Source organism: Pithys albifrons, chromosome 10 (assembly GCF_047495875.1).
Source record: "Pithys albifrons albifrons isolate INPA30051 chromosome 10, PitAlb_v1, whole genome shotgun sequence".
NCBI classification, from domain to species: Eukaryota; Metazoa; Chordata; class Aves; order Passeriformes; family Thamnophilidae; genus Pithys; species Pithys albifrons.
In genome coordinates this window covers 19,110,233-19,120,043 of record NC_092467.1, presented here as the reverse complement: position 1 = coordinate 19,120,043, position 9,811 = coordinate 19,110,233, and the positions used below count along the sequence as shown (strand labels likewise).

General features: G+C 36.3%; 1 protein-coding gene across 7 annotated transcripts in view; it reads right to left on the bottom strand.

The window, feature by feature from the left end:
* Positions 1-3,987: 3,987 nt before the first annotated feature.
* The window catches only part of SSX2IP (SSX family member 2 interacting protein), a 42,149-nt gene continuing 36,325 nt past the window's right edge, over positions 3,988-9,811 (bottom strand). For all 7 annotated transcript variants that reach the window (XM_071565157.1, XM_071565155.1, XM_071565161.1 and 4 more), the window contains 5 exons: positions 9,625-9,761; positions 9,034-9,201; positions 7,368-7,479; positions 5,251-5,377; positions 3,988-5,064 (listed from right to left, as the gene is read on the bottom strand). In XM_071565157.1, the coding sequence (XP_071421258.1) occupies positions 4,914-5,064; positions 5,251-5,377; positions 7,368-7,479; positions 9,034-9,201; positions 9,625-9,761 (695 nt within the window). In that variant the 3' untranslated portion in view covers positions 3,988-4,913. The remainder of the gene's footprint in view (positions 5,065-5,250; positions 5,378-7,367; positions 7,480-9,033; positions 9,202-9,624; positions 9,762-9,811) is intronic.

Here is a 9,811-nt window from a genome sequence, read left to right as displayed (position 1 = left end):
TGCTGAATTCTCAAGTTTTTTATCAGTTTATGTAAACATTTCTTTTTGCAAACATACTTTCTCATCGGATGGAATAAGAGAAGTCAAGTCATAGCTTGGCATCTCATAAGCCCTTTGCAGAACTGTTTAAAAGCTTCTACTTATATTTTACTAGGTCATTTACAATGAATTTACAAAACCCACATTACTTAATTTCCTAGGTTGTGTCACAACTGGCTGCTGGTATTTGGTCCTGCAACAGATTAGGTTGATTTTGCCCAGGTTATGCTGACCTGGCATGGGACTCAAATTGATATCTAGCTGATAACAGCCCAATTAACAGAGTCAGTATCATGCACACTAATAGCGTTCTTTCCTCTTCTCTCAGCATTGGTTTATAGCCACCCTTTTAAACAGGAGACAAGGACAGAAATCCCCTTGCTATTATATACCTATATGCACCAAAGCACATTTAGCATTACACTGAAACCCTATATTTATTTATTTATTTATTTATTTAAATAAATCAGAGGATCAGTATGTCCTTTCAGCTCTGGTCACACTGACCAGGAATATTTTTTAAATGAACAAAGATTTCATAAGCCATCAGTAAATATTTTATCTTTCAAGGTAAATGACAGCCAAATCTGAGCAGTTAAAAGCGACAGAGACTCTTCCCAGCGAAGCAAGGGGAAAGAGAGTGCAGGTCAGCCAGAACTTTCATATTTCCTAGAGTCAAACACAAACTGCAGCTGAAGTATCTGAACTCCTGTAGGCTTACAGCCAGCTTCTTCACTGATTTACTGTGGCAGCCCAGGAGCACATTCACACAAGTGTTCTGTTCTAGAAACGTGAGGACTATGGAGACAAGTGGAGATGCACAAAACACACTTGGCATTTTTGAGTATGGTAATAAGAGTGCTGGTCACAGAAAGGGAAGAATCAGTGTGGTCAATCCCCCAGACAAGTTACACAGTCATACAGAGAAAGCTGAGTGGCATCTAGATCAACAAAAAAGGCACAAGGGCTTCTGAGGGGAAGATGTTTCTGGAGGAGTAACTTCAGTCAGCACAATAACCATGGGCTTTAAGTCACACAAATCCCATGAATCCAATTCTAATTCAATGACATACTGATTAATCAGACACTGTATTTCTGCTTCCACCATTCCTACGGTTTTAAGATTAACCACAGGAGTAAGCTTTGTAGCAAATACTATTTTAACAACCACAAATGAAGAATTATTTTATTTGAGCAGTTTCTATGGTCTTCCATTAGCAACTGCTGTTCCTGGGTTGTCAGTCCCACAAGTCTTGATGTTTTCAAGCAGATTCCATGTGGGTAAATGCACCTTGGGTGTGCAACCTCTATTTCGGGAACTGCCAACCAGCTCACTGCAGAAGACTATGTTGACGGATGAGCACCAGACACTAGTAAGAAATATCTTTTCATGATTACTGATCTATAATGTTCAAGGGAACAAGTCAGTTGTGCACCTCGGATAACAAGCTTTTCACTACAATAGTGGCAAGTTCTTTGATACAGTTGTAATTATTTATTGTTAAAGAGTTATTTAAAACAAACTTACCTGTTAACCATTCCAGCTGGACATCTTGTGCAACTCCAAACTTGAATAAGGGAACATGAACATTGCGTCAGCGTGAAAACTACACCAAAATATATACCATCTAGTTGTTTGTTTGTTCTTTTTTAATTACAGTTCAACATTGCAGTGCACAGTAAATATTAGAGACCAGATATATTATCCAGAAGCAATAAATAAACCATCTGATAATTTCAACATCTCTTTTGAGACCAGTTTTTCAATTCAGCTACGTCAACCTTTAGTACCTTGTCATCTCCTTCTCTTGCAAATCAGATGGAGTAGAAGGGAAAAACCTAAAACCAAGATGCCTTACAAGCCTTCACACACAAAACCTTTGTGATAATTGCAAATATATATTAAAAAAGAAAAAAGTTGCACAATAACTAAGCTAACTCAATATATACAGCATTGCCATTACCCCGCATATATTTCTATTTTCCTTTTAAGAATAATCTGTTTGTATTGATATTTTCCAGATATTATCAGTTACTTTGACTTGGTTGAAGTATACAGAGAATAAGCCCTGAAAAAAGCTAGGATATGGTCTTATTTTTAATACACACAGGAATATTTTTTTCCTGGTGCAAGTCTGCAGAAACTGGTGGAGGCAGTTCCTCAAATTAGGAAGAGGGCTGTTCTGTAGGGAGAAAGTTCTCTTTAAGACAAATTTTCATTTATTAGTCTTTTTGCCCTACAGTCTATGTTGCAAAAGCTATATTGTATTATCCTCAACCACTGGGACAAAAGGGAAAAAAAATTAGCAGTTCTAATATAATCCTGGAAAGTACATTCTCATACCTAATCACATGTATATGGTTATAGCACTCTCATCACAGACTGAAAAAGGAGCAATATTATATTTAAAGATTTTTGTGAAATGAAATACTGCAGTTTAAGGAAACAACTCATCATTTCAATATCATGCATAGGTAGCTAACAATAGCTGTATGGTAATCAATCACTGGCAGTCTGTACATCTTGTTCCTTAAGTAGGGCACTTGCTCTATTATCTCAAATATACACCTGTGTGAAGTGTGTGTATTGCATTTCTGCAAGAAGCTCCTTTTTGTTCAGTGGCCTCTGAGTAAGATCCTGCAGTTGCTTCCACCATTAAGTACTACAATGTCACCATCTGCGGCAGTCAGACCATTATTAGCAGTAGATTCAGATTTAAAAGCTTCCCCATGGCTGCATAATAGAGCGATCAAAAAACTCTAGGTATGTTTTAATTCTTTCCAGGGACAGGACTGAATCTATACCTCAGGCTTCCAGGCCTGAGACCAGCTCAGGCCTCAACTGCATACACCATTCTAGCACAACTGTTTTTTCCATGGAGGCATTCAAACAATTCCACTTCTGTAAGATGGCTTACAGAATGCTAAAGCAAAAAAAAAAAAAAAAGTACGAAATGTTTATTGTTTGTTAATCACTCAATAGACACAAACAAAAGATTGAACAGGTAATTATTTTGTTCTTCTATGCATTATTATAGTATAAGTTACTTTCATGAAGAAAACCAGTTTGAAGAAAGAGGGCCCAAGTAAAGCAAATGCATATAGATGCCCTAATAGGCACCCCCAAGCTCACCTTGGAGCAGCAGCAGCCCCTAGTGGCATCCAGATCCTGACTTAGCTGTGGTCTCAGAGACCTGCAGTCACCTACTGCCTTGAAAATAATTCTATGTGCATAGTACAGTTCTCTCACTATATTACATTTTTCACTTTGCTTATTTAAATATTTTTGAATGTGTTTTCATTTTTCCATAACAAATTCAGGCAAGAGTTACCCAATATGTTGTTGGAAAGGTGAAACCCAACAGTGACTGTACCCTGCTAAACACCTGCAGCAAGTAACATGGCTGATCATTCATTTACTGGGGAAGAACTGGAGAAAGAAAAAAATATGATGCTTTGCCTTTCTAACCCCACTACCCATACAAGCAGAAAGCACACTAAGAATATCATTATATCCACTTCTGCTTCCTTAAGGGTGCCATGTGAAAAGTATTCTCTGCAGTTTGCATTGGCTACACTTCACATCAAGCAGTAACTCAATGTACTGAACTAAGCTGCAGAAGCTTCATGGAGAACTGCAGTTTCTTCTCTTCCCTATGTTATTCTACTGCTATTTTTCCAGGTAGTCCAATCACTACATTACATCTAATTCTGAACAAAATGGGCAGAGCAGCAGCACACTTTCAGTGAAGGATTCTAAGCTTGACCAAATTTCCTGCCTGTGATGCCCAGAAAGGCAGAAATTCTTATGACATCTTCCAAAAGGTCAGGATGAGAGCTATACACATGATCACAGATGCACAAAAACCCAACAAGAGACAAGATGAACTGGCACAGGGCAAGGAAAATTACATGCACTGAGTCAGGTGAAGGAGACTCTGAAACATCTTGACTCTACTTGGCTGTTTTTATTACATTGTAAACAAGAGACTTCCCCAAAGGCTACACACAAAAAAAATATTCTGGAGTCAATTAGAAGGAAAAATTAACAAAATACAAAACCAGCACCAGATTTGTCAACATTGTATACAGCCCCACAACCATGACAGCTTATCACTTTAGTGCACACAAAACAAAGAACCAGAGTTTTTTAGAATAGAATTAGACGTTTATTGTTCACATTTGAAATACTCTGGTTCCTGACTGAACCACTGAAAGTCCTAATGCATCTGTAAACTGAGTATCACTATAAAACAATTTAAAATGCCATGTAAAGTAATATTTATGTATGCATGTGTTTCATTTCATGGTTTCTCAGCATAACCCCTTGGTCTATTTACAAATATATAAAGATTTTACGCTTTAAGTCATTGAAATATCAAAGAGGTATTTTCAAATCACACAATATATATAGAACCTGTTTTGTTAAAAATCTACAGTATACTGTACATTCAAGTTGAGGCAAAAGAGGATTTAATGCCAGTTACACTTGAGACATAAATGTTTCCAATAATTAAACAATTTCTAAAAGTGCTATCTCTGCCTGTAATGAAAGGTAACATTAGGATCCAGTATTTCGTTACAGTCAAAGAATCAGATCATTGCTTCATTCACAGAATCAGAGCTTCTGTTACTAGAAAAATATCAAAGCTTTTATATATTTTTAAATTATCTTCTTTCAAGAGTTGCAAGAATAAGACGCAAAAAAAGGTCTAAAAAAAAGTGCACACACATACACACACACCCCCACCACAATTCAGATCAACACATAATCCTCTAAAGAATGATCAAACTCGCAGCATTCTGTTTCATTAAGAATGATAAGTTTATGAACGAATTGCTAACAAAAAACCCAGCAGGCAACCCTAGAAAGTCTAAGGCAGTTCCATGTGCAAGTTTCTACATAGCAGAGTGCCAACTCCAGAGTCTTCCCATGACTTTGTGCATTCTTCAGTTTCTTCTTTGTCATCACTTTCCACCCACAGATTTGGTATGCTATCTCCAGCAGTTTTTTTTGATTCAACACTGGAAGTAGAAAATAGAAAAATGTTACTATGCAAATAAATTATGGTTTGAATAGAAACAGGGTATTGTTTTTATGTTTAATATCCTTAATTACACACAAAATGTAAGGCTTAGTTTATGTTTTTAGCCTGTTCTTTGCGTAGAGTTCATCATTATAAAAAGCATCTACACCACCATTTCACAAACCTGTTATGTGCAATATACTGAGATGTCTGGTAAGGTTCTGCTGAAACAGGACCATTCAACACAGAGGGAGGTTTAGGGTTTCTTTGCTGAGATGTAGATTTCACTAATCGATTGTCTTGGTCAGAACCTGAGAGATATACACACCATCAGTTAAACTAAACTACAGTGCAACTGGAAAAAAAAAAGTCTTTCAAATGTTCATGTCTTTTGCTTAAAAAAATGCATCAAGTCTCTTGCGACATGTCTGTAATAATAAATATTATTGCTACAGATCTGTGATAAAATTTTATAAGTAATGCTATTGAATGAAGTTATGTTAAAATTAGGATTCTAAATTGGAAAATGTAGTATTTGCATATACAGCCACCAGTGCAAGTACTTCTATGAAGTCACTCAAATGTAGTTTCTCACTTTACAGTTAATAAAGCTTTTTTACTTCTTAAGTAAAAGCCTTCTCCAGCATGCACATACAGTAATTAACACCAACACGAAAAGCTGCAAACTTGTCAGAGTATAGAAAACAAAATTAAAAAGCATTAACTTAAATGCCTTAGCATTTATATGAATTGAACTATCACTCAAGTCAATGGAAAACCATGGCAAACTTGGCAGGGCCAGATCAATCCCCTGCTGACTTTTCTCACATTTACATTTCAAAGCTTTCATGTCAAGTGGAAAAAACAGAATGATTTTGTATTCTTCAGTATTTATCATAGTACTACAGAATCAAAAGCTTTTGGACAAGTGTTGTGAAAAAGAAATACTGAACATTCAAAGAACTCTAATGATAAGCTGTGAAGTAACATCCATATGGAGTACAATTCTCTGTATGGCAGCATTTATTATTTTATTACTATTATCCAGTACCTTAAGATTAGGATATACAAGATGGGAGAATGCCATTTATAAGAGAAAATATGGCATTAAATACATCCTGAAACAGTAGAATTTGGAAAACAGGAATTACAAATCAAAAGCTTTAGCATACAATGATAAACAGATCTCAAGTTGCTCACAGATCACTAACTCAAGTCATTCTTCATGAGCAACAGCCAAACAATCTCAATTCTACTCCTGTGGAAGATAATTTCATTTCACACTTAGGGAAGCACTACAGGAATTGCAGAGAGGAGAAATAAGGAGAAGCCAGAACATATGAGGTAAGTTACTTTATCTAACAAGAATACAAATTCAAGCTATCTTTACTTGACAGGTGTCCCACACATTTATCTTTACATGCTGACTACCACAACAAGAATCTGTTGAACAGAGATTGTTATTTTGCCTTTTCCATCGCCTTATTGTTTGTCTCACCACACTCCCCCACTCCTTAGAATGTAAATGGTGAATTAATTCTCAGGGCTGAAGACCAAACAGCACATGCATATTCAGGCATGAGGGAATGAAAACAAATTTACTAACTTGAAAGAAAAAAAAATTGTAGGAAAAAAGAAGTAAAAATATTTTCAGTAACAGCAATATTCCAAACTGTGTGTCATCTAGCCATATATTCAAAAGAAATTCATGAAATTTGAATCTAAAAATTCAACTACTTACTGTTCGAAGTTATTTTTGTTATCACTATGCTCTTTTCATAGTTTCTTTTTTCCAAAGGATTTTTTTACTGAATATGTGCACACATGTTTAATATTACATCATCTCAAGTAAGTAATGTTCTCCACATAATGTTCTTGCTTCCAAAAATCTCCACATAATGTTCTTGTTTCCAAAACTTGTTTGTTACTAATCTATACAGACCTCTACAGGTTATGATTTCTTCAACTGCCTTGGAAAATAATATGTTCATATTAAACTTAATTCAGTAATTTTCAAATTTCCCTGTTCTTGACAGCTGTGCTATCATGTATTTGACATTCATCAGATTGTTTCACAAACAGAAATTCATTATACATAAGTGTTTATCATGGAGGGAGTTCTGATTTCCTTTTTAAAAGGAAATTTTGACCCATCAGTTACCCAACATGTAAAGGCACACAGATACATGGTAAAATTTGTCTTGAGATGTTTTGGTTTTTTCAATAGTTTTGTCCATATTTGTGTCTTCTATTTGAAAAGAAAAACACTGTATAAGAACATAATTTGAACAAAATACTTGCTTCTTAAGAAGGCACTTTGAGTTGCCACATTTTCAGAGTGCTTGCAATCAGCAGTCATACTTAAGAACTGTTGCTTCAGCCATGCCCCTCTATCTTCTTCAAATGCCTTTCTCTAGGAAAAGAAATTACAGTTTACAGTTATAAGCACAGGAACAAGCTTAGTCCACACTAAACTGATGCTTTCTATTTAAGAAAGCAGAAGTTGTAGTATGTCCATGTAACTAAGGTGAGTCAACAGTTTAACACAGAATTACTGTCATGTGAGAAAGCTTTTGAGTCCAACAAGGATTAACTGAAGAGGCCTTATTTACAAGCCAAGCCCTGCAGCTTGTTTCACAGGGGCCTGACTAATCCTTTCACTTTACTGATATCTACTTTAGTGACCCCACCTCCTATGCTCACCTTTCCCCTCAGTACCTCCTGGAGGTAGCCCTCATCTGAGGCAGCTTCCAGTAAGGATTACTGCTTGAACCTTCTAAACCGAAAAATTACATTGAAAAGAGCACTAATTACTTCTGTCCAAAACCAGAGCAAAAAGAAAATGGGTTGTTTTGTTTTCCAATCCCTCTGAGCACAGAAAAGAAAAACTATGCCTAAACAAGAACTTCCAAAACCTCCAGTGGCTCTGGAATCAATCAACACGCTATTTCATCTACAAAAACCATCAGTGAAACAGGATGCACCCATTCTGTGTCAGTAGACAGCTAGAGGAAGCTGAACTTCACTGCAAACTTTCAAACACCTACAGAGATTACAGCATTGCTTCTCTTGTTACTTCAGCATTTTAACAAGCTGAAGCACAGGGAGTTACACTTATGCTGCAATGCAGCGCTAAACATTTCAGACAATTATTATTTGTTATCACTCACGACTTTTAAAGCTGAATTCAAGGTGCAACATGAAATTCACAAACTCATTAAAATGCAAATAAATCAGTCAGAATATTTGTCATCATGTGAACTACTGGTGCCTCAGTATCAAGTAAAATCTGAAGTATTTTGTGTTGTGAGACAGACAGGTTGTCTATCTAGCTCAGTATTCTATCTCTAACAATGGCCACAAGAGATGCTATTTATGAGCTTGGCCACTTTCCACAGTGCGTTCCCTCAGAAGATCCCAGTCCCAAAAGTCATCCGATTATGGATGTTGGAAGGCACCTCCTTGTGCCCTACTTTTAGTATCTGTGAATGTGTTGTCCATGAGCTTAGGCAACTGATTTTTGAACCTGATGGTATTCATTGCCTTCACAATCTTCTGTGAAAAAAATCCTTAAGTCAACTACCTGATATATTTTAAAACAATATATCTTTTTCGGGTATGTTTGATTTATTTCAGAAAGTACATACAAGTTCCCTCTGGTCTGAATGCTGAGACATTTGGTTGAACAACAGTACTGCTTTCATCAGTACTCAGATTTTAAAAGCTGAAACAAAAATGGTTCAGATCCAATTGCTGCCAATTGTATTTTCCAACACAGATAAAAGCCTCACTTTCTGAATTGCCAACAGAATGATCTCCTAGAATGATCACAGATACGTTTTACACAGTACGGAAGTGATCTTTTTCTATAGGTGCCAGCAAACAGGTATGGTTGGATGTCTGCACGTATAACAGAAAGACTATTTATTCATAATTCATCTTCCATAGAAGCTCCCTTTTCTAATACCTCAAGTCCTAATCTAATAGCAGCTTCTGTAAAACTTTTTCGTTCCTTCTCAAAATTCTTTTTTTGTTCTCGAAATAGTCTCCATTCCTCCTGAAGACGTTCTCTTTCTTCCAACAAGTAGCAGTCTTGTAGTAACAGAGTGGTGTCATCATCACATGTAAGTTGTTGCTGTAGATATAAAGCAACAAAAGACAAACATTAATTTTGGAGTGACTTAACAGATACAGTATTTCCACAGGTTCAGTTTTATCAGAAAAATGGTTGAAGTTTAATATGGAAACAATGCAGTAAATATCAAGTTGGTGGATGGTGGGGGCAAATTTCACACAGCAAAAGCAAGATATCCCTGTTTAGGCAGGTGACTTCATCAGCCTTCCTCCCCTTTGTCTAGCCCAGAAACTATTCTTGCCAGGATTAAAAACTCATTAACCACTATCACACCTATACTTAGACCAACCATTAAGATATTTTATTTTAAAAGCATTATCAAAGAATGAAGAAAGGCTCAGAGGTGGGAAAAGTGATGCGTTAAATAAAAAAAAAAAACACTTAGAGCCAATTGAGAAAAACAAGAAAATTGAAGCCTACTACCTGCAAGAGCTGTTGCTGAGTTTTGATCATTTCTTTACACTGCTGAATCTCTAACTCTAGCTTTTCAGTTTCCAGCTCATGGTCTTCTCTAGAAATGACATCTTTTTCATTCCAGGCTCCTGAATGTCCATGTGACACTAAGGGAGGGGGGAGGAGAAAGGCTTCTTAAAAACAAATCAAAAACACC